The 23,611-nt window shown below is 42.9% G+C and overlaps 1 protein-coding gene across 4 annotated transcripts in view; it reads right to left on the bottom strand.

Annotated features, from left to right (window-relative positions):
* The window catches only part of CCDC13 (coiled-coil domain containing 13), a 34,784-nt gene that overhangs the window by 3,752 nt on the left and 7,421 nt on the right, over positions 1–23,611 (bottom strand). The window contains exons 5-16 of one of the 4 annotated variants that reach the window (XM_074573949.1): positions 21,906–22,048; positions 18,626–18,715; positions 18,234–18,350; positions 16,900–17,004; positions 14,102–14,266; positions 12,500–12,676; positions 10,671–10,877; positions 9,646–9,785; positions 7,245–7,328; positions 6,292–6,420; positions 3,657–3,811; positions 156–270 (exon numbers count right to left, since the gene is read on the bottom strand). In XM_074573949.1, the coding sequence (XP_074430050.1) occupies positions 156–270; positions 3,657–3,811; positions 6,292–6,420; positions 7,245–7,328; positions 9,646–9,785; positions 10,671–10,877; positions 12,500–12,676; positions 14,102–14,266; positions 16,900–17,004; positions 18,234–18,350; positions 18,626–18,715; positions 21,906–22,048 (1,627 nt within the window). Of the gene's footprint in view, positions 1–155; positions 271–3,031; positions 3,986–6,291; positions 6,421–7,244; positions 7,329–9,645; positions 9,786–10,670; positions 10,878–12,499; positions 12,677–14,101; positions 14,267–16,899; positions 17,005–18,233; positions 18,351–18,625; positions 18,716–21,905; positions 22,049–23,611 lie in introns of those variants that run through there. The other 3 variants (XM_074573950.1, XM_074573954.1, XM_074573953.1) reach the window with 3 other exon arrangements.

Raw genomic sequence — 23,611 nt, 5'->3', positions numbered from 1 at the left:
ACATAGACAAGCTCAAATCTGAGGCTCTGTGATTTCTACAGAGTTTGCCGGGTTTTATCTTCTGAGGAGCGGGTGCAGGTAATACCACTTCTAAGAGGAGAGCGATGAATGGGAGCTATTGCGAGTAACACAGCACAGGGGAAGGGAAACCATACCTTGTGCTCAGCTCCTCTATCTGCGATTCTAGAGGCAACCTGGAAAGCTGGGCTGCAGAGAGCTCCTTCCTATCAGTCATATTCAAGGTGGGTCTTGAGTGACTCACAGACAGGCCTGTAGATTTAATCACAAAATGGAGTTTTAGTAAAACAAGCAACAATTTTCGCTTGGTAGCACACCAAGTAAACTTCAGGAAACTGAATAAATCCTAAGGAATCTGTTCGGTTCTGCGTATATCCATGAAGGTACTGCAAATATATAGAACAGGCTTTTATTTTGATCTCCTTCCAGCAAAATTAAAACACGATGAGTTTGCATTTCTGGGCTAAATGCACTAACATGTGTGCTTACCTATTTAGAGAAGAAAAAAAATTCACCACTCAAGAGGTGTGGGGAGAGAGGTTGCCAGTGAAGACAGAGGGAAAAAAGTTGTCGAGTACCTCAGCCTTCTCCTTGTCTGTTGTTATCAGTTTTTCAGTCTTGCTCATCAGGGTGGGTACGTTTTCTTTGACCTTCCTTTTCTGGCTGACATACCTATAGAAGCCCTTCTTATTATTCTTTGCGTCCCTTGCTAAGTTCAGCTCCAGCTGTGCCTTGGTCTTCCTTGACCCCATCCCTACACAACCGGGCAGCATCCCCATACTCTTCCCAGGATCCCTGTCCCTGCTTCCACTGCCTGCGCAATTCCTTCTTGCCCTTTAATGTGACCAGTAGGTTTCGACTCAGCCGGTCTCTTGCCTTCCTTTCCTGATTTCTTACACCTGGGGATGGAGAGCTTTTGCGCTATACAGAAAGCATCCTTAAAGATTTGATCCTTTTGACCTTAAGGTTGTGTTTTACAGGACTGAGGAAAACCTGCTGTTACTTACGTGTTCTCCTCTGGGATTATCCTTTGCTAATTAGAAATTTGGACAGACAGAAAAAAAATGAAAAGCACAAATAATTTTAAAACACAACTTTGTTGTTTCTAGCTACTTAGTATCATTATCTACTTTCCTTGAATTGAGGAGACTAGAAACATTAGATTAGCAATTAGATCAGCTCCCTCTAATTTTGCACTTTCAGAAAGAGAAGAAAATATTATGTTAATTAGCGGCTTCTCTAGTCTCTATTTTATATTCAAGCTTTTTATTCCTTCTTATTTCCTCAACTATCTGGCATGAAAGCATTTAGATAACCTACACGCTCTGCTGAAGAGGTACATTACAGACTCGTAGACTCTTTTTTATTTGTACAAACTCCAGAGAGTTTTGGCACACCACAAGGGGCTGAGCTCTCTTCAAAGAAGGGTGGTGAAACAGATTGCTACCTACTCGTCCTACGGAGTTAGAGAGGATTCCTTCTTCCTGCCGATCCTTTCTACATTTGCTTTTAGGCCTTAGGCAAACAAGGCTAACGAACTAAATATTTAGTAAAGAAGGAACCTGTCACGCTGGTAAGAACAGCCTGCTTCCGCTGGCTATGAAATGCCAGTCTCCCCGAGTTGAGTTACCACACGCTTCTACAACACAGTAACTTGACCAAAATGGCTCAGGACCGGGAGAGTTTATCCCTGTATCTCTTTGAGGCTGCAAAGGAAATCTAAGTGGAGCACAGGTATGACAACAGAACATCAACACTTTACACTACCAGGTTGCATAAAAGCCTGAGCACTCAAAAATTCAGCTAAATTATCCTCTAGAAAACAGCACCAAGATGTTCCCGTACTCTTTAAGGCATGGAGTCATTAAAAGCGTAGCACTGAGAGCTGTATTCCCACAACTCTCATCTGGCTACTACCTGTCCCTGCAGACACCCTGATTGCTTCCTCTGGGCATCTGCAGAACCATATGAGGACTCCAAAGCCTCTCACATCCAAATCCTCCTGGGAACCACAAAGGGCATCCCACGATACTATTTCCGTGAGGCCCAGCACTGCTCTCTTATCAAGGTGAATGTCCTATACCCTTAAGGCCAAAGGCTGCAGCACCTTCTTTCTAAGCACTAGGTTTCTATTAGTTTTTCTTCACTACTTTTTCTGCCCTCAGGCTCTCAGTTAATGCAGGTAAGACAGCTCTAAAAATCAGTGATTGCAGAAAAACACATGAGAAGAGTCAGTGTCAGCTGGAGCCCTTTCTAAGGACACAGCAGTCCTGCTTTAAGGAACAGATATGTATTTTACAGAGGGGACTAGGTTTCAAGCAATCATTCAGACCCCATAAAGGCTCCTTTCAATCCTGTTCCTGCACACCTACTTCTCTCTGTACACTGGATGGGTGAACGGCAGTGATTCCCTTGAGGTCCCGAACACCGTGCAGATGTTACACTGCAGACCTTAGCTCTCCTGTACGATTCGAGACCATCATGGATGTGATTTCTTGCATCGTGGTCCTGCTCTAGAGAGAACTTATTGCCAGGCATGGATGTGACCAAGAGCACTACGACAGGAGATGCAAAGAAATGCAATGCAGTTACAGTAGAATTTCTTACCTCAGTCTGACCCATGCCTAAGGAGAAACACCAGTGGAGGTGGAAAAGTAGGTGACCGCTTATACAGGTCACAGTGCTCAGTACAGGTCAGCTCTAAGGTGATGAGGCAGCCTTAGCACACACCGTAGCGCTGGACGGAGTCATGATGGAAAGCCACGCCATGCATCTGCTGAGCTGCAGGGCAGTCCCCCCGCAGCCCAAGATCATGTGTTTCAGCTTGGGGCAGGCCAAGAGCTTGTACGAGGTCTCTGATGAGGCTTGTGACCTCTCTAATCACCGTAACTCAGCCTGACGGCATCATAGTATTTGTCAAATTGAAATTCCTATTCCTAGTGTTCATATCCTGGCATTTAAAGTCTTTTACTTTATGAAAATACAGATAAAATGGGAAACCACGGAAAAGTTTCCTTAAGAATATGTGCCATTTTATTGGTTTAGCCACTTTACAGTATCAGAGTCCTTAAGCAATAAAAGGATCTGATCAGGGAAATAAAAATTTAACATCCACCATGAATTCTTCTCCTTTAACTACGCTAGTAAGGCTTTCATATTTATAGCAGGAGATTATCATGTTCATGGGATAATAAATTACAACAGATCTAATTACTTCATCACCAGCAATAGTTTTTCATAGACACTGACAGGCCTTAAATTGGGATGCGTCCTTTAATTCTGCTCTTAACCTTCAGATGAATCTCTCAGGCAGAAGTGCAAAAGGAACATGGCAGCGGGCATGGTGGCAACACAGAGAAGCGTCAGGGTTTTTTTTTTTCTCTAGGCTGTCATCCCATGAAAACAACACATTACAAAATTCCTGGTCCCACTTAAATCTGTGGCAAAATCCTCTTGAATTAAGTGGGGCCAGGATTTCACCTTCTGTATCGGTCCACTGGTCTGAGCAGGTCCAAATGGCCGTGAGTAAGGTCAAGCGTTTGCGTACGTTTGATAGATACAAGTCCAAATGTTGTTGCTCCCTGTGAACCACAGAGGTGGGACAGGGGACATAGCTGTAGGTAAGTGCTCCACCTCACCTGTTTTGCTCCTCAGGGGAGGTTTCTGTGCGCTTGTGTTCCTCCCCGGATCCATTTGCAGTTTTTCAAGCTGCTGTTCCAAAATGACGCATCGCCGCCGCTCTTCCTGAAGCCTCTTCTCAACTTCCAAGACTTTATCGCTGCTTTCCTCCACCCTGAGAGGCAAAAAAAAACCATAGTTCAGCTTATTTATGTCACAACTATTAAGGATCAGTCAGTCTTGATACTGAATCCTGCTTCATAGTTCCCAACAGAGGAAAAAGGAGAATTTTCCGTGCATCCAAAGGCAAAAATCCCAGAGCAGTTGTTACAGGTGACATCCTCCAAATCTGCAAAACAGAATTAATTAATGAGTACAGTTGGAAATAATGGGTTCATTAATGGAGGTTGCCTCGATCCCTTAACACTGGCTACTTGTGTGAATTTACCACGCAGATGAGCAGGCAAGCTGCACGTTCCTGAAGAGAGATCTTTTATTACAGGGATAATAAACTGCATTTTTTTAAACACACTGGGAAAATCTGGAAGGGAAGTAGTTTATAAAAACACTGTCTAGCGTTTAGCTGCTTTGCACCAGTTAGCTGCACGTAAGAAAAGGAACTTGATGTTGCTTTTAATAAACTTGGCCCTTAGACACTACCGTGGAAGGAAGCGAGTGGAAAAGAAACTGATGGTTCACTCTGCAGGACAGAATGGAAGAGCAAAGTGCCTCTCTATTCACCCCACACAACATCTTGGAAAATTAACTACAAAAATGCGATGGGCTGTCCACAGATGCAGTCAGTGGGGCATCACGTGTGGGGCAGTGCCTGATACCGAAGGACTTAAAGCAGTTTAAAGCTACAGAGAAACCTGAATTGACTCACTGTATTGTTTAGCGCAGAATAAAAGTATTTCCTTCTTAACCCCATGGTGACAGCTGATTACTCCCTGAATCAAAAGACGTGATTAGTCTAATTTCCCTCCTAGCTGGCATAACTAAAAAAATATTACAACTATAATAAAATTATATCACTGTCTTAAAAATTTAGCTACAGGCAAGACTCTGACCTCCTGTGGCAGTGAATTCCCAGGCTGGTGACATGCTATGAGAAATTATATTTCTCTCGGTGGTTCTGAATCCACTGAACTTTCATGTGACCGGGTGCTCCCCTAGCATCCACGTTAGACAAAGAGCGGAGGAAAAATGACAAGACTAGTGGGCTTTTTTTTTAGAAAATTTTCTGCCAATATGAATAACTAAACTGTTCCTCTAGCTCTTCCCCTTCCCCCAGCAGGGCCCAATCCTACAAAATGTTTACAAGGGAGTATTTCCTGACAGTATGTTCTGCTCCGCAGTAAGTGATGGTGAAACGCAGTCCTAAATTCTGGCAGCTGCTGTAGAAAAATCGCGTTCACGTAACCATTCCCAGCGCCTCTCTCTGGACTTAAGCATTAGATACGTTACGTGAGCTTTGCTGACCCACACTCCAATAGGGGAAGGGAAAAGGACGAATGCCTGATTTTTTTACATATATTCATGTTGAAATATGACTGGGTGCTATATTATCCTGAGGTCTTCCAAGAGTTATTGCACACAATCTCACAAAATTTACTTTACGTGCAGGAGCTTTTGATAAATGTGTGATAACTGCGGAGCTGCTGAATCATCAGTCTCCGGTACGTTTTACAAGCAACCATGCATTTCATTGACTCCGTGTTCTTCATTATCCCATATTCCTGATGGCCCCATTTCAGCTATCACTCACACCTCCATCCTTGTCTAATTGCATAGCTCTATTAAAGTCCCGGGGCTTACAAACACGAATAAAATTCTCCCAGTGTGTTATTTCCAGGATTTAGTCCTTAAAAGCACAGAGGATGACACCTTTACCACAGTAAGAAACAAATGTATTTTTCTGACTGTGATTAATTGTACGGGACAAAAGTTAGACAAGCGAGAAATGATAACTAGCATAAAATAAAGCAAGCAAGCAAATAGTGCCCATTGTATTCAAAAGCACGCAGACAAAAGTATATCTTTCCACAAGCTGGAATACAGATATGGGAACCAAATAATATACATTCTTTAGCTGGGAAAAAAAGGAGTAGATAAAAGATATCTAAAGAAAAAAGACTTTGCTTCCTCTGCTCTCCTAAAACATAGCTGGCTTTTAACATCATCTTAAATTGAACTGAATAATAGAAAAAAAAAAAATATCACTGCTAGGCTTCAGTTAAACCAGAGGAAATTCATTTAAAAGAGGATACAGTGAAACTCAAAAGAATGTGAAAAGCTTTTGGAACAGAAGTCAGATTATAACTATAATTACAGTATTTACTACTGATGAATAATATTGCTGCCTAAATAACAGCACATATATATAAATACAGGAGCTCTAGTTGTATTTAGGTGCAGCAAGCTTGAAGATGACTCCATTGTTTCTGCTCTTTGTTCTAAAAGAATAATAAAAAAAAATGAATCATCAACTCGGCAGGGAAATTGAGCAGAAAAAATGTAAAAGCCCCTATTTAAGGAAGGGATCACACTGGCAGCGTATGGCGTACTGTACTTGCACGCTATAGACTCTCACACGTCTCAAGGGCTCCTTAATCACAGCATCCCACAAAGGATACTGGCAGAATCAGCCGCTACCTTTTCTGCAGCACAGTGACCAGTTCCAGGAGCCTGTCTCTTTCCACTTCAGCAGCCTGGCAGAGAGCCTTGTGCTCTGTGATCTGCGTCTGCAGCGCTTTCAAATCCGGGCTGCCAGTGCCAGCAAGCCTAAAAGCAGCAGAAGCGTAGAGAGTCTGTTTCCCATTTCACAAACGAAAGAAACGAAACAAAGACAGGATTTGAAAAACATATCAAAATACACTTGTCTGAAGCCGAAGCCAGAATGCAGAGCCAGGCTCACTACCTCCCCCCAGCATCAACCTCTATACTGCAATAAATGGAATAGAAATACTTGGAAATAAAGCCACCGTGAGTTTCATTAGAAAGGTCTTTTCCTTCAGAAGGATGTTCTCCCTTCTCATCATCCCTGAAAACAAACTTCCACCTCTGATCAATTCACTGTCACTGACTCTCCTCCCGTTGCTACTGCCAAAGTGAAAGAAGCCTACACGTGGATTCTCCGAAGTGCTGGGCTAAGCTATTAAATGGCACGCTATTGATTTTCTCCCACTGAAAGGCTTCAGGCAACATTAATGCAAAGGCCGATCTTGTGCCTAATACATGATGAAAGGAAGGGGCAGTTTTCACATGTATCCCATTATTATGTACTTCATTACTTCTCCGACCTCTCTGCACAGGAGTGTTCAGTAATATCTCCTTTAGAGCAAAAAGCAGGAGAAATCTTGGTGACTGGGGGGGAGAAAGGAAAAATAGGATTTATGGGGCATAAAACTAGCAATCAATTAAAAACTTAAGAAGATAGCAAGAAGACACTCAAGCCTGTGTCTGAGCTCTTTGGCAGTATCGGGTAGAAAGGAAGGTGAAAGAAGCTGTTTGTTACAGAAAGAAGGCAGACAAGGACAAGGCTTGCCAGCAGCTTGCGGAGCGTGGCAGGAAACCTCCCTTGTTTATGATGAAGTTTATATACATACCTTCCAGGCGTGATGTTATTACTGAGAAGGGAAGGCTTAGTAGCTGCCGACTCTACAAGCGTATGGCCCATCTTGGACACTGTGCTGAGAGGAAGAAAGCTTTGTTAGGCACTGAGCTCTACAGAGGGCAATCCTCCAAGAACTCGGGTCATTTTCCAGTGCCTGTTTATTGCTGCCTTGTAGGGAAAAAGCCTCCCAGAGCCTCCTGAGCGGGTATCACACAGGCCCTGCATGCACAATAGCTCCGCTCGCTCCCCGACTCCACACTGCAAATACACCTTGTGTCTCCAATGTGTAAAAACTATAGCTCAGTGTTTGATTTTTGTGCTTCTGGGGATACTTTGCTGGCGCTCCAGACCAGCACTGTGGAGCTCCGTGTCGTGGAGCAGCCACACAGCAGCTCGTGAGCAGAAATAGCTCTCGACCCTGCTTGGCTCCCACAAATGGCCACTGATGCTCTGTTTCCTCGCAGGCGCTGCCTTGGACCCTTGCACTGAGCACTCTCATCTTACGTCTTCACCCACCAAGATGAGAAACAAGCACAGGTTACTGTTCTTGTTTGATGGTGTTTGCACGTGGCATGCTTTCATAACCATACCTCAAACCAGCACACCAACGGAGCTGGGTGCACAACTTCTACTTCCAAATGCCCCCTAAAAATATACTTTTCTGAACCCTTCTACTTTGTGGATGCCCTCAAGGAGATGCGTCAGGCTTACTGTTGTAAGAGGAGGAGTCAACTGATAACACCAGGGTATCACTTCCAGGCTGGATGAGCTTTATGCAAAATGGTATGTGTGCTTGGGACATCCAGTTCTAGCATGTGTTTGTTTTCTGAATTTGAGCTCAACTGCCTAAAGGCAAATCCCTGTAGACAGAGCCCACGTTTCCTTGCCTTTAGGCTGCAGCTAATAGAGGATAAAGTCTTAATATTGTGGAACAGGCAGAGCTGCCTTCTAGGCTAGGAGTGGTTAATCCAAAAAATCAAGTTAAAGTTGATAATGACAGAAATGGCCCAGTCTAAAAAATCAGATTTTAACTTCGACATCTCCAAGGGGCTTTAGTTCCTATTTATAGCTTTTTTCATTTCATCTTTCCTGATAGGAAATGATGATTCACTAAAGCAAAATGGAATAGAGACTTCATCAGCATATTAAAGTTAATGGAATGAGTGAGCCCTGCTGACCAAGTTATTAACGGCTCTTGCAGTTTTCAGACTCATTCATTGCCCACCTGACATGTCAGCTATTTTCACGACAGAGCTACGTTAGCCACGTACACAAGCAATAATTCATGCATCGCACTTAGTGCCTTCTACAAAGCCATTACTCAGCCTCCTTTTCCCGCTTGCCTTCCTGCTTACCATCAGCAGACGTACGAAGTGAAAAAGTGGAGGAAATATAGATTTGCTACATGAGAAGAGAACGACTTCTGCACAGTTAGAAGTGGGAGAATAAAGTCAGTCAGAAGAATAGAACAAGGGAGACGTAGAAACTTTCAAAGTAAGGATGTTTTAACTCTAACTCAAAAACACTGAGAAGAACTTTTCTTAAACTTTGTAGTAATGCTCTACTTAGAGTCAGGGATACATCAGACAATTTTAAAGCCAAATTCAGTGTCTTACAGTAATGTGGCAGGCGAGTTAAAATTACATGGAAGAAAACAGCTGCAACTTAACTTGATGAAAAATATCCTCTTTCCTCAGAAGACCAGTCCCAAATCCCCATTGTCAATTAGACCATGAACTCTTTAGCAACAAAACCAGCATTTTAACAGGAAAGGATATAACTTGCTCTGGTGTTCTGGTCCCTTTACACCGCCAGAGTGACACAGAGTCACATCAGTCTAAACAAAAATCAGATTTACTGCTGTATTAAGATTAGTGTAATTTACATGGTTCTCAGTGAGGCTTTAAAAAGGGTGTTTGTTAAGAGCAAACGATGTAGTGTGTTTTCAACGTTTCTGCAAGTAAATCCTACTCGAAGCGTATTTATTGATTTAAATAATGCGCCAGTGATTTAGTGCTTACCTAAAATGGCATTTTGCATTAAATTGCCACCCTGCTTTCAGAAGTCTGCTCATTAGAAGCCCCGTTTCTCATAAGAGAGAAGAATCACAGGCACTTAAGCTAACCACATAAACATTATCTGAGCCGGAGAAAGAGAATTAGCTGCACTACAATCATGCCAAATGTAGTAATGTCTGCAAGTCTGTATATCTTTCTCTGTTTCAGGACGAAAAGTCCAAGAGATAACGTGATTAGAGATTCCCATATACTGTAAACAGGCTGCCACGGCTGTTGGCACACAGCGCTTGGGGTTTTGTTGGGAAATTGTCTGGGAAAACCATGCTTCTGAATAACTCACAACAATTTTAAACATTGACATTCGGGTCTTCTTACCGAGCAGATCCAATCCTTCCAACCTGATTGCTGCCTGATGCCAGAGGCTTAAGCAGAGTAAAAGCTGGATCTTCTGAGTGCTCAGAAGGTGGTGTATCAGCAGCAGCTCCTGAACCATCCCCTCGATGGGCAGATTTCTTCTGTTAATGTTGAGCAGGTTACAAAACCAATTACACAGTTCAAAGGAAAATAGTCGCATCAATGCCTAATCAAGCAGCTTACGATGATTGCTACAAGCACACCAGAACTTTTGTTTTACAGGACCTCCTGGGAAACTTTTCTTTAGTTTCTATCCATTGCAGGATGGGAACAAAACAAAAGTCAGTAAAAAAACACAGTTTCATATGAAACTGTGCTCTGGCAACAGTACCACCTTGCCTCTGTCAGTTTGCAACACCAGACCACCAAATTCAGAAACATTTTTAACATACTAGTCTACAAGGGGACAACCTTCCCAATTCTTTCAGCTGTACCATGAAATTTCCACATGCCCAAGACCCATCAGACTCAGATTAATAGTCTGGAGATCTGTGGGAGAGGAAGCTTTTGAAGTGGTTTACAGTGGGAGATGAGAATAACTTACTAGGGGTTCCATCACTCCATGAGGGGATGCAGCTGGGTGCCACGGCAGCCTGCTGATGTTGCCCTCACCTGTGTTTCTTTGCTTGCTTCCTTTGCCAGCCAAGGAAGCTGAATACTAAGAAGTCCCCGTTGCAGCCCAACCCTTGCTGTCAGACTTGTGGCACAGTCTTGGCACAAAGCCACATGTGGATGTGACTGGTATTTCTATGTTTTCTGTTGCTTAAACAGCTTGAAGAAAAGTTACATACGAACAGGAAAGAAACTTAAGAGTTACAAGAAAGAATTCCTGCTTTACCATTCCATCACGAGAGACCTTCAGTAGGTCAGATATCGGTCTCTCAAGCTAGCAACCATCTCAAACAACAAGAGAGAAGGAATTGGAAGAGCAGATCTAAACCGATTACACAGTGTGCTCCTCCAGTTCATTTCTTCTGGCTGCCTACCTGAAGTGTGAGCTGCCCAATCTCCTCTTCCAGCTCTTTAACCTTTGCTTCTCGTTCAGCCACCATCTGTCTGAGCTGCTCTATAAGGCAGTTTTGTTTCTGAACCTCACTGTTCAAGCGCTGCCCTAGCATCTGCTGGGACTCCTTGCTCTTCTCGTCCTGGTAGCTCAGGTGCTTTAAGATCTCCTGCATTTCCTTCTGTTGTCTCTGATAAAATAGAAACAATGAGTGAGATCTTCACTTTTGTACACAATGATTATGAAGACTCCCTGGGTGTTTTACACCCTCCAAGACAACTACCCATTTAGGAACGCCAGGGAAAGCCACTGCCCTGCCAAACCCATTCCCTGGTGTAAGCACCCTGAGGTCACTAACGCTGCTCCAAGAATTTGGTCCCTTCTGTTTTAAGCATGAGATCACCTTGTCTCATTCTCAGCATCTATCCCTTGAAAAGACTGCGCAGCACTTCTTGCAGCACCCAGACAGATGTGGCTGGGTAAGGACAGTCTGTCCCCACTGGCCCTTGCTGTCATATCAAGACTTCAGTGACTGGATGGTGCAAGTAGAAAAGACCTGAGCAACTGAGATTCAGTTTGCTGGCAGCTTTGCTCCTGAGAGTAGCAGAAAAGAGAGCAAAAAAGGCTAGTTTTTGTCAAAGGAGGTGACTTTTTCATAAAGTGGATAAAAGTAAAGATTTCAATTTGCTTTTGCGTGAAATTAGAACACAATCAGACGGTGTGATAAGTCACATTAAGAGATGAGGGTGGTATGGGATGCCAGCTATGCGGCTAGGCTGTTTTTACCAGTGGGTTTTGGAGCTTTTCTCACACTGACAAATCAAATACTTGCCAGACAGTTTGTTCTGTCCGGCCAACAAACTACAAGCAAGGTGCTTCTTTCACGTAAGGGATAAAACAGCTTAACCATTCCTTCCCAAGTAAACTCACATCTTTCTGTACTAATTTTAGTGAGAATGCTCTGACTTAGAAAAAGTGACAACTGTTATTTGGCTCTTCTGTAATCTCCCTAATCTGCTGGTCAGTACCCAGCCTCCCCGCGGCTGCCTGGTGTGCAGAAAGGTGAACGCCAGCTTAGTCAAAGCACGTCCTAGCTAAAACCTACGTACAGAAGCAAGGAAATGTGATTTGAAACTTGTGAGGAGCTGTATCAGGAAAAACTCCACCAGGAAGTAGCATATTTTCTAATTTTTTTTCATTGTTGTAATTGGGGAAAGATTGTTTAGAACCACGGCAGGACAAAAGGATCCTGCAAGACCATGATAGCTGCCATTTATTTCAGCATAACTGCATCTCAAGTCCTGGGTTTGAAGGGGACAACTCTTCTCAGCTCCAGCTATTTCAAGTGAATGTCTACACGGTTTAGTACTCATGGTTCAGCTTGTGTGTTTTGGGCTGTGTAACAACAACAAATTAAAGCACAAGATTGCAGGCATTCTAAGAAAAAAAAATCTATCGGTGGAGCTGAAAGCAGAACAGAGAATACAGTCCAGCTTCATGGCTCAGGAATGAAGCCCTTCCTCTACCTACCAGACAATCCTATTTCAGTCCTTCTGCAAAATGTTTCTTACAACCCCTTAGAGACACTTGACTACAGCTGTGTCACGCCTGGTGCTGTCGTACAGCCTTTACATGATCTGATCCAAAGTGAAGGGCTCTAGCTGACTAGGAAACCTCTGGCTGTCACAGTTTGATTCATCAGGCCCCCGTATACCCTAAGGTTGTCTGTGTCACCATGTCATTAAATGACATCATGTTTCATCACTTATAGATCTGCAGGGGCTGGGACCAACAGTAATAGTCAGACTGTACCAGTAAGGCGTCTATGAGCTCATCGTCGTGTTTTCCTTTCTCCAGCAAGGTTACGATCTGTCCCTTCAGGGTTTTCACTTCGCTGCACAGTACTTTGTTCCTGGCTTTTGATGCGTCGAGTTTTTTTTTCACTTCCTCATGACTTTTTTGGAGTGCGTCATGTTCCCCGGTGAGTTTCTGCAGTGATGCAAACACATCATAGGAAACGACAGTTATAGGCTATCACTAAGCCCCAGGTGCTCTGGTAGAATCCAAAAAAATGGAACTGGCATACCATATCATCCCTAAATAGGTAGAAATTATAAACGACACTACTCACTGCCTCCTTGCCAGCATCAAAAAAGGTCTGTCTGCTCAGGAATACAAGCGGACTAGGTTGATTCAGTACGTGCCAGGAAGCAAATGATAATTTTGTGTTAAAACCTAATTCTGTACGGTCCCGCTTTTTCATTTGCCTCATCACTCTCCATGGGGAAACTCTCTTCCTTCCAGATACAGGGTGGTGATGCCACACTGAGTACCAGAAGCAGTCCTCGGCATACGCTGCCCCCTGAGCCATGCCTTCACCTAGATGAAACTGGTCAGGGAGCATGCCAGCAGTTAAGTAATAATGGACAAGTACAGTGGAAGCTGTTGCGAATGGAGCCTGAAATACAAAGGCAGAAGTGGAACCACGCAGATGACAGTTACTGAGGAAAGCCTTCTCTGTGCTGTGTGCCTGTTGCTATAAATCTTCTCTTTCATTCTCACGGCCAAGAGTGAAAGGTGTGTATCACCCCATTGCTCATTCTGTTGCACAGTTAAATTGCGATGAGAAAAGCAGCAGCTAATCAAGCTCTGTGCTGGTGCCAGATGGCCGTTAGAGAAGCAAATCTAGGAAAGGAGCACAGGGAGATGTGCTTTGCTAACCTGAATATGTATAGCTTGACCTCTACCCTCCACGTTTCTGGTGGACACAGGTCTACACGTCCTTTTCACCTCACGGTTTCACTGGCTATAGCCTCTCTCAGCCTCTAAACACTGGATGCCTGTTTATTTTTGTAGCTACTACATGTGATAGATGGAGACTCATTTTCAGAGGGAGTCTGGTGTAATTCTCAGCTTCGTTCTGTTCAAATGTAGAAGGCCTTAGCTATACAGATATACGAGGTGTGAGGGGGAAGTTTGTATTTATGCACATCTGGCCACAGGGTGGGTGGGATGCTACACAGTTTGGATGCAGCTGTAGCAGGGCTTCTTTCTACACATGCCTTCGGTATAAAGCCAGTACCAGCTGCATTGCAACCCAGAGCATCTCTCCCTCCTTCCAACATCACCTATCAGGCACAGCTGACATTTCAGGCCACATTTCAGGCCAAATGGATGCATCTGACACTTGAATTGTGAAGCAGAGGGGAAGACCAAATCTTCTACTGCAGAGGCATGCAACAGTGCAGTCCAGACAACAAGCCTGGTAGCCTTTTGTTCAGTCTGTGAAGTGTGGCAGAACTTGCTCCATCAGATCGGGTGGGCTTCTGAAATGGTGTAACGTACACCCTGAAGGTAACGCAAATTATTACACACTACATACCCAAACAGGACTGTCAGCTCACAGGTTTTTACCTCCAAGGTGTCTTTCTTTTCTTTTTCCAAGCTGCGAATCTTCAACAAGTTCTTCTCTGGGGCTGACAACTTCCTTGGATCGGTAAGTGCCAGCAATTCCTCATCAATCTCACTCAGTGATGTTCTGGTCTTGTGTTGACCCAACTGATTCTCCAGCTCTCGAACCTAGGGGACAATAATGACGACTCATCCAGAGCCTTTACAAGGAGTACAGTGGTTCAGCATCAAAGAGGACATAACCAAAGGGAGCTCGGAGTGCAGTACATTACTTCTTGACATTTTCTTGGTTAACTAACACAGAGCAGTGCCTGTTCTTTCAAATTTAAATTTGTTAGCTGCTTACAAAGAATACAGATGCCTAGGGCATCTGTGCAGCAGGAGATATGACATCAGACCTACAGGAGACTCAGGACACATGGGAGATCTGTGCGTTATTGGAGCCACATGTGGAGGCCAGGCATGCACGCCAAAGAATCTTGAATGCCACTAAACACACGTGTGGGCAACAGAATAATACCTTGTGTCTCCTCTAAAAGGGCAAACACCCACTCACCCACATACGTTTAGGCATCTTGGTCTTTAGCAGAATCACCATCCAGGATGTCCACAATGAAAACATCTAGGGCACAGTTCACTAGCCTGACCATAGGCACCTGGTGCTGTTTTAGGTGCCCTGGGATACTGGGAACACATATGAAACATAATCTACAAGACACCCATTCTCCTCTGGAGAGATGATCAGAGGTCAGAGGGATACCCTACTGGCATTAGACACCTACGTGTGGTCAAGTGAACTCAGCCCCAGCATCTCAGTTATTCACTACAGACTTTTATAGTCAGTAGAAGGAAATGGGCACTGCTACAGCACAGTTCCTCTGCCCTGTTCTGGAGGTGTCTTCTTAGATAAGATGCACCTACCTCACTTTTGATCCAGTGACTATATTGACAGGATCCCCTGACTACACCAAGCTGACTGTGCAGTTGACAGGCCTGAGGTCCCATCCAGAGGGACCTGGACAAGCTTGAGAAGTGGGGCCATGTGAACCTCATGAGGTTCAACAAGGCCAAGTGCAAGGTTCTGCACATGGGTATGGGCAACCCTGGTATCAATACAGGCTGGGGGATGAAGGGATTGAGAGCAGCCCTGAGAAGGACTTGGGGGTGCTCGTGGACGAGAAGTTCAACATGAGCTGACAATGTGCGCCCGCAGCTCAGAAAGCCAACTGCATCCTGGGCTGCATCCCCATCAGCGTGGCCAGCAGGGCAAGGGAGGTGATTCTGCCCCTCTACTCCACTCTGGGGAGACCCCACCTGGAGTACTGTGTCCAGCTCTGGGGTCCACAACATAAGAAGGATATGGACCTGTTGGAGTGAGTCCAGAGGATGCCATGAAGATGATCAGAAGGCTGAAGCAGCTATGCTGTGAGGACAGGCTGAGAGAGCTAGGGTTGTTCAGCCTGGAGAAGAGAAGGCTCCAGGGAGACATTATAGCGGCCTTCCAGGGGCCTGCAGGAAAGATAAAGAGATGGACTCTTTATCAGGGAGTGCAGTGACAGGATGAGGGGTAATGGTTTTAAACTGAAAGGGTAGATTTAGATTAGATGTTAGGAAGAAATTCTTTACTCTGAGGGTGGTGAGACACTGGCACAGATTGCCCAGAGAAGTTGTGGATGCCCCATCCCTGGGCACCTGGAGGTGTTCAAGGCCAGGTTGGATGGGACTTTGAGCAACCTGGTCTAGTGGAAGGTGTTCCTGGCCACGAAAAAGGGGTTGGAACTAGATAATCTTTAAGGTCCCTTCCAACTCTAACCTTTTTATGATTCTGTGATTCTATGATGGGTACAGAAGGGGCCTGAGGAGACTGACTCAGAAAAATATTTCTACATTATGGTACAGTACAGTACATACAGTCTTCAGACGAATCCCAGCCAGGGGGTCTAATGGGAGGAAAATGTAATTTGCTCAAGGGAAAGTAAAGGTTAATAATTTCAGTCAGAGTGCAAAAATCACAGTTTGTTGACATATAATTAAACAGCAGAAAAATAGGAAGAATATATATCAAAACACCTGAAAGAAGTTTTTATTTATGATGCAGACAAAACTGCCTTCTTGTTCCAAGCTGACATTTCAGCTAGACTGTGCCCTTCAGAAGATTCAAGAGTTAAAGATTTTACTGAAGTTCCTGTGGGAACAACTTGAAAATCTTATCTGTCCTCAATTCTTCCCATCTGACTTTATGCACTGAACAAAGGTGTCTAAGCGAGAGCACAGACACTGACAGGGCTCCTTCTGTACTCAGTGGAGAGAGGCACCTTCAAAACACCCTGGGATTTTAACTAGGCTGCCATAGCTCTCCAAGGCCACTGAACTTTCTCCTTTGACGCAGATGTGAAAGATTCCTAGCTTAAATACTGAAACTGGCATTTTGCAATAGACTAATTAATATAGTTTGCAGAAACTATGAAAGGCCCTACACACATTAACACACATTTAAAATTTGGCACCCTGACACCGTACACACACAGGCACGCGCACACACAGATGAACACAAACATACCAAAACCTATTACAAAAGTTACCATAAAGTGTTTTGCTTTCCTCAACACAGAAAAAGACCGACTATGTATTTGCAGTAGACGTTGTTTGTACTGGGACACACCTTATAAGCAGGTACAGATGTTAAGAATTACTTAATGAAGAACTAATAGTATCTTTATCTTAAACTGAGGTAATATCTATACTTAGAAAGAGCACCCCAGCACCCAGCTTTCACGGCACTATGCAGGGTCTTAACTCACCTTGCTCTGGAGAACAAGAATTTGCTGGGCTCGTCCACGCCAGCTGCCAGAATTGGTCAAAAGACTTTGAATATTCACGTCTTCACCAACTTCCTTTGCTAAAAGCTAAGAAAAAGGCATTAACATCAACAATAAGGCTGGGCTGAAATACATGTGTTGGGGAGGGGGGAAGAAAAGCTCTCGAGCAGTAAACACAAAGCGCTGTATCCATACACAGTATATGTATCGTCTGTATCTGATATCCAGTATCCAGCGTGATGTAAGCTCTTTCAGATCATTATCACAGTACAAGGTGCTAGTGCTTAGGAGGGGTTTGGCTAACATGAATTATTTCACTTTGTGAGGTGTATAATTCAGTATTTTGATGTTTGAGTAATATTCTTTGCTCTTTTAAAAATGCAAATCTGTGTTTTGCTGCCTGCCTATGGAGAGTGTCAAACTGTAATGTCTTGCTGTATAGCTGGGTGTCAAACTCTGATACTTCTGTAACAAGAGGATTTCAAATTCATCACCAAGGTTTACTGAGCATTACTAAGAGTTTTCAATATATGCAATTATTTTTCACATGATGAATACTTAACCAGAACTAAATAGGAACGGAGTAGAGATATTGTCTTAATACACCTCCTTGCAGTCAGGAATTGATCCAATCTCTCTTGCACGATTCCAGCACAGCCACATTAACGAGAGCTAAAGTTAGTATGAAGAGCATTTAAATTATTTATAAAAAGGTCAGCAGAGTTCTATTTTTAGGACTATATTCTCTACTCTGATCTGCATTGCAGGTCTCTTACGCAAAGTAATGAAACCAAAGGAAACAGAGCACATAGTAACGCATTAAAATCCATCATGAATAAAAGAGGAAAAGGTTACTCTGGATGTCACTCCAACAAACTGTTTAAATATGTGCTTTAGTTCAAGCGCGGTTTTTAATCCCATCAACTTCCATGGGACCGAAGCCTACATTAAAAGTAAATGCATAATTAAATGTTTTGGAAAGAAGGAAAGGGCCTGAACGTATGCTTCAAGTGAATCACAAACCTATTTTGCTGAACTGGGACTTTCAAACCTTAAAGAATCTGTACCCATCACAGCAGTAGAAACAGTGGATACAGTCATCCAGCTGTGCTGGCAGAGCATGAAATCTGTGCGTCAATGTGAATATCTTTCCAGTGCAGCCACTACACCCGTGTCTCTTCTTACCTCCTGACAGTTCACTGGAATACTTCATGGAGGCTAATCAAAGCCCAAAAGAAAAAAAGCCTCCTTCTGATTTCACAAGAATACAGCCCTTGCACAGGATCCCTGCCACAGACTGTGTCCTGCGACAGTACCTTTTGAGTCATCTTCAGTTCCTGTTTTGCAGACTGGAGTTGGTTACGATACTCCATCACTTTAAAGTTGGCTGTGGTTAATTTTTCTTGCAATGCTTTCACCTCTGGACTTTCAGCCTTTGAAGAGAAGAATGTACTTGGTAAGAACAGAATCCTTGGGGAAAAACTGAAGTGTTTAAGATCCACAGATCCATCAGGATCGGAGAATCTTTTTTTCCCAGACCCACGCAAACATCTTCCCTAATTTTTGGGATCATACAGAAGGTACAAACAGAGCAATTTAGTCACAAAACTAGTGACAGGGATACACGCTTGTCGTAAGGAAGGAAATGCACAATAGGAGAGAACTAAATATCAGCTTCTGATTTCCTCTCTTCAATTACAATTCATACCAAGTTTCCGTCGATCATCTTCAGAATTGATTGCTTGATTCCTGCATCATCACCACCAAGAGAATGTATTTTTTCCACAGCTGTCTGTAGCTGTAAAAAAAATGTATTGTTATTGTAGAGTAGACAGATTGAAGAGCATACCTCCATGAAAGATTAATTAGAAAAAAGTAGAACAGAAATTTCGACAATCCTGAAGCTTTGTTTACTCTAGAAAAAAAAAAAACCACTTTGTTTCCCCTTCTTTTTTAAATACGATCAGTAGGAAGGCAGATAATTTTTCCTGAAATGCTTTCCAAAGAAGCATGTATTATTTTGTGGTGGAAGACCTTCAATGAAAATGTCTCTGACTTGCTGAGATGGCATCAGTTATCAAGTATGGAGACTTCTGCGAGATTTTATCACCACAGGCTCATAAAATAAGTGCTTATATATATAAATGCAAATACAATACAGTAGGGTACAAATCAGGTTGTTGTCTCCTGTGGTATTTGGGATGCCACTCTTCAGGAAAATCATTGGATATTTCATAAAGAGCACATAGTTCTATTTACCAGATGAATGTAAATGGACAAATGATTACTTAGTAATGGTGTTAAGGCTCTTTTTCTTTAGCTGTAATGTAGCATTTCTCAGCCTCTGAAGAAAATGTCTCTTATTGCTTGTCACAGTTTAGGAAGGCAGGCACATAGCCCTTCCTCTGAATCCTGTCCTATGTTGAGGTTGCAAAGATTTCTTATTGGACTGGAGCGCAGGGAATTTGGAGCTGGAAAGGCTGGGAAGTATTGCTTTAAAGGGCTGAGACTTCATTCTTTGAGGTGGGCGGAAAATCTTGATTATTTGCCTTAATAAAAGAAAGCTCTAAGGAATAGCTTCTTCGTTAAAGTGATATCTGGGGAAACAGAGAGTGTAACTCAGGCCCAGCTCCTATGTCACCCCTTCTTTGCAAGTAAATCAATGGTTAGGTCATCCCTTCTACCCCGTTCATAAACTCTTTCACTCAATGGACTGAGAATGAGAAATTTCAGCTAGCGTTGGCAGCTCCGAGGTCAAATTCTACGGAAATTTTTTGCAAACAGCCGTTTGCAGTCTTTGTTTACATGTACCACCCTTTGCTAAGTGATTGCTCAATCGCTCAGCGGCCACACCTTCCATTTTGTTTGTGGGAACATAGTCATGTTAAAACACTTACGGTTTACATATTTTTCAGTTTTCATACAAAGAGCTAACAATTATGTAAAATAAGAGTGCTTTCTGGTGGTGAAAGTACACATTGTGATGCCTTTGTAAGGTACCATCACCACAATTCATTTAGCAGAGTTTAAGGCGTCTAGATGTAGGCATACAGGGTGAGACTCAACTCACAAATTAACACTTTCCCTGTTTTCAGTGTGGGTGTCTCTATAAAGAATCGAGTCTAGTCAATATAATAGAAATCTAGTCTTCAGCTCACTCTACAGCAGACACCTACGTTACATCAAGGGGATGCACTGACTGCTTACTCAGTTTTGTTGCCCACTGCTGCTGCACCAGGACTGCCAGTCCTGTCATGTCTTACTGCCCCGCAGGGATGTCTCAGCGGTCAAGCGGCATCTCAGACTGTACTTTCATGCTTATGCGCGGGCAACTGAATTGCGCTTTAGTCGCCTTGGTTCTTTCTACAACCAATGGAAAAAGACGAGTGTGTCTAGACAGTGAACCAGCTTAGCTGAAGAGTTACTACAGAAACGTGAATCCCCGCAGGTTCCTGTCTGTGAGAGCTCTCCTCTTTCATCACTCAACATTTTTCACAGATACCTCCGACTGTCAAACATCGCTTTAATTTTACCCATCTTTTACATCTTCATATAGTTCTACCGAACAAGTACAATCCACAAACTCAGCCAGTGACCGTTAGTTTAGAGAAGGGCCATCCCAAACGAGGTTGTGAGAAAATACAGACCATTGACCAGGGCATGGTTTCAGTGGGGTTCACACCGTGGTTCATCTTTACCTCAGATGACACAGGTTGCTGTGTTTGGTTTTGATTTTGATGGTGCTGGTGTCTAAGGACAAACTCGTTCATATCTGAAGTGTCCATCTTTGCTTTGACCAGTAATTATTGTTCCTTGAAAATTTCTGTTTGCTTCGAGTTTGATTTCCTTTCCTGAAATGTCTGTGGCCCTTTCGTTTGGGTCAACATCTGACAATATTTTAAGCTTCTGTTCGAATGCTGATCATTACACTTCTGCAGTAGGGGATTATAACCAAGTTGATTTTTCTTGAAATTACTCATGGCTTGCTCCCCTACTTTTTGTGCGATATTTTTTAGGTCCCCAGCTATACCTGACATTACTTAGCCAGCCTGTCAACTGTTTGACAAGACTCCTCTGACCAGATCACTCAGGATTTACGCAGAAGTTCTCAAACATTTAATCTATCATTTCTTGATCTTTCAGGTAACCGGGGTACAATTCAGATACATGCACATTTCGTGATATTAAGTGACTGTGAAAGATGGAAAGATGCATTTGTCAGATAGCATGATAAACGTTATTGATCCATTTAAATTATGTCTTCTAAGGAAGCAAAGCATTAAAAATTATCTAAAATTTTACCAGTACTGTGTAAGGGAGTGCAGTAGTAACCAACGAATAAAGTAAACATTAACATCAGGGCACCTAATTTTCATTTCAGCAGTCACCTGAGCAAAATTATTCCTGTGAAAGGTTAGCACGTATAAAAAAGTCGTACTAAATCACAAAAATACATCTGAGTGAAGATTTGCTGTCTTAAGTGGTGTAGTTTGTTACTGTCTCAGGTCTGGAAGTACTTGATGGCAGAAAACAGCTTTTATTATGTGGATGAATAAAGCTTAGAAGAATAGAGTACTAATTCACGACTGGTATTAACGAGGTGGGAATGTAAGACATAATGGTATGAAATTTGTTCCTCCTCACACAAAAAAAAAATAAGAAAAATGTCATTGCCATACTGCCAGAAAGGCCTCTGTGCTTCAAATACAAGTGAACATTTGTAATTGGCATTTCATAAATCTTTCTCTCATTATAACTTACAGATATCCTTTTCTGGCTCCTCCTTTCTGCAAAGGTGGAAACAGCTGAGGGCACACATCCCTCTCCCCTAGCAAGGGCAGAAATTACAAGAACTCAAAGCAAGCATGGATGCAAGAGCAAATTCAAAATGGGAACACGAATTAAACCCAGTTTCTACAGCCCCTCTAGCCCAAAAGCTGGATTTCTCTGTTTTAGCACACAAAAAGAGAACAAGAAAAATGCCTCACTTCTTTCTCCAGCTCTTTGACTTTGTTATTCAGTTGCTTCACTTTGGCTTTTTCACGCTCAGTCTCGGCAGTTATCTCACGATTCTTTTTGGCCAATTCAACTATTTTAGTAGCTGCAACATCTCCAGCTAAACCAGACGTCCCTGAAAAGTATACATAAAAGCAAAGGACATATCTTACAGGCAAGATTCAGAATAGACGATGCTTTTGTTCTCTGTCCAGTGCACAATGTACTTTTTATTGTCTCATCCATTTCTCTCAGAGCCGTGCCAGGCACTTAAATGAACAACTGAGGGAAAAGAGGCGTCAGTGATTGCAGATGGATTGCTCGGTCCTTTGAGGCAGCATCACGTTGTGGCTAGCAAAGCCACATTTCACACTTTAGCAACAGCCGCGTGTCAGAAGGCCACAAGAGTGGTCATAGCAACATTACTACACAGAAAGGGTAAAGGTGTTTTCTGCTTACCGCTGTGAAGGACAGTTGTGACTAGATTTTCGAGGCATATTACAGAAAAAGACAACACTCTAGTTTGTACTGGTTGTTTACGACCAGAGGAGTTGCTGAAACAGAGGTGTGAACTTTTCTAGACATCTGTCCTAGAAGGTCAGGCACACTATTACAGTTGAGTCCTGGATAACGTCCAGGAAATTTCATTGTGCCTATTTATATGTTCCTTGAGATTATACATGGAGCCTTACTGTATTACTCTTTTAATTGCTCTTTTAAACAGATACTTCATTCGCCTCCTCATCAGAGAGGTTTGATCAGTGTCATGAATAAAGTAATACCCAGGACTGGCTTGTGTGTCACTTGGCTTTCATTAACATCACACAGGTGAAGAAAAGTTCTTGCACAAGTGCAAAATCAATATGATTATATACGATGTCCACGGAAACCTTAACTCAGCAGTGAATATGAGCCTGCAATAACAAATCTTTGGTGGGACAGATGAAGATTGAACTTGGCTGTCGTCATTCTTTTTAACTCTTCCATCCTCCTTCAGTGCTCTGAAGTAATGACTTTTCTACTGACATCTGGGAAGATTATATTCAGGAACCGGGGTGAGATGCAAGGATGACGGATCACTCTTAAATGAATTATGAATCCCATAAAACCCCTGGAGACTTTAAAGAGGCTATGCAGAATATAGGTGAGAACAGAATATGATCCCATGTCACTATTTAAAACTGCTGTAGAGAAAATAATAAGTTATTTTTAAAAACATTTCCACTCTTCATACTCCTTTATCTGACGTGTGTTTCCCTTCTCATCAAGAAGCTATTTTTTCCTTAGTTTTCATAATAAACGACGGCTGCCAAGGATCACAGTAAGTACTAACCTAACCAACAGTTAGGCTGGTGCTTCCATGTGATGGTCTTCAAATACATTGCACACATTTAATCAAAGCTTTTCATTCCCATGCAACGTGGCGAGCCTCTTGCTGCAATGTAGACAGGGAAGCCAGGGGCATGGCACAAACTGCCACAAGCTCTCAGCCAAAGAAGCTGCAACAGCACATCTGCCTCCTGGTCCTGACCCAGTAATAGCTTATAATTTCTCCTACATACAAGCTACAGAGAGTTTTTAAGAATGAAGGTGTAATTTAAGTGTTATTTAGTTCTGATTATTGCCGTTTTCCCTGTTCTCTACTCGCCTGGTCATCACTGCTATCCTGAACAACAGTGGCACCCAGTGGAGGAGGTGC

The sequence above is a fragment of the Larus michahellis genome, chromosome 2, assembly GCF_964199755.1.
Source record: "Larus michahellis chromosome 2, bLarMic1.1, whole genome shotgun sequence".
Taxonomy (NCBI): Eukaryota; Metazoa; Chordata; class Aves; order Charadriiformes; family Laridae; genus Larus; species Larus michahellis.
Note: the sequence above shows the minus strand (reverse complement) of the source record. Positions and strands in the feature narration are given on the sequence as shown.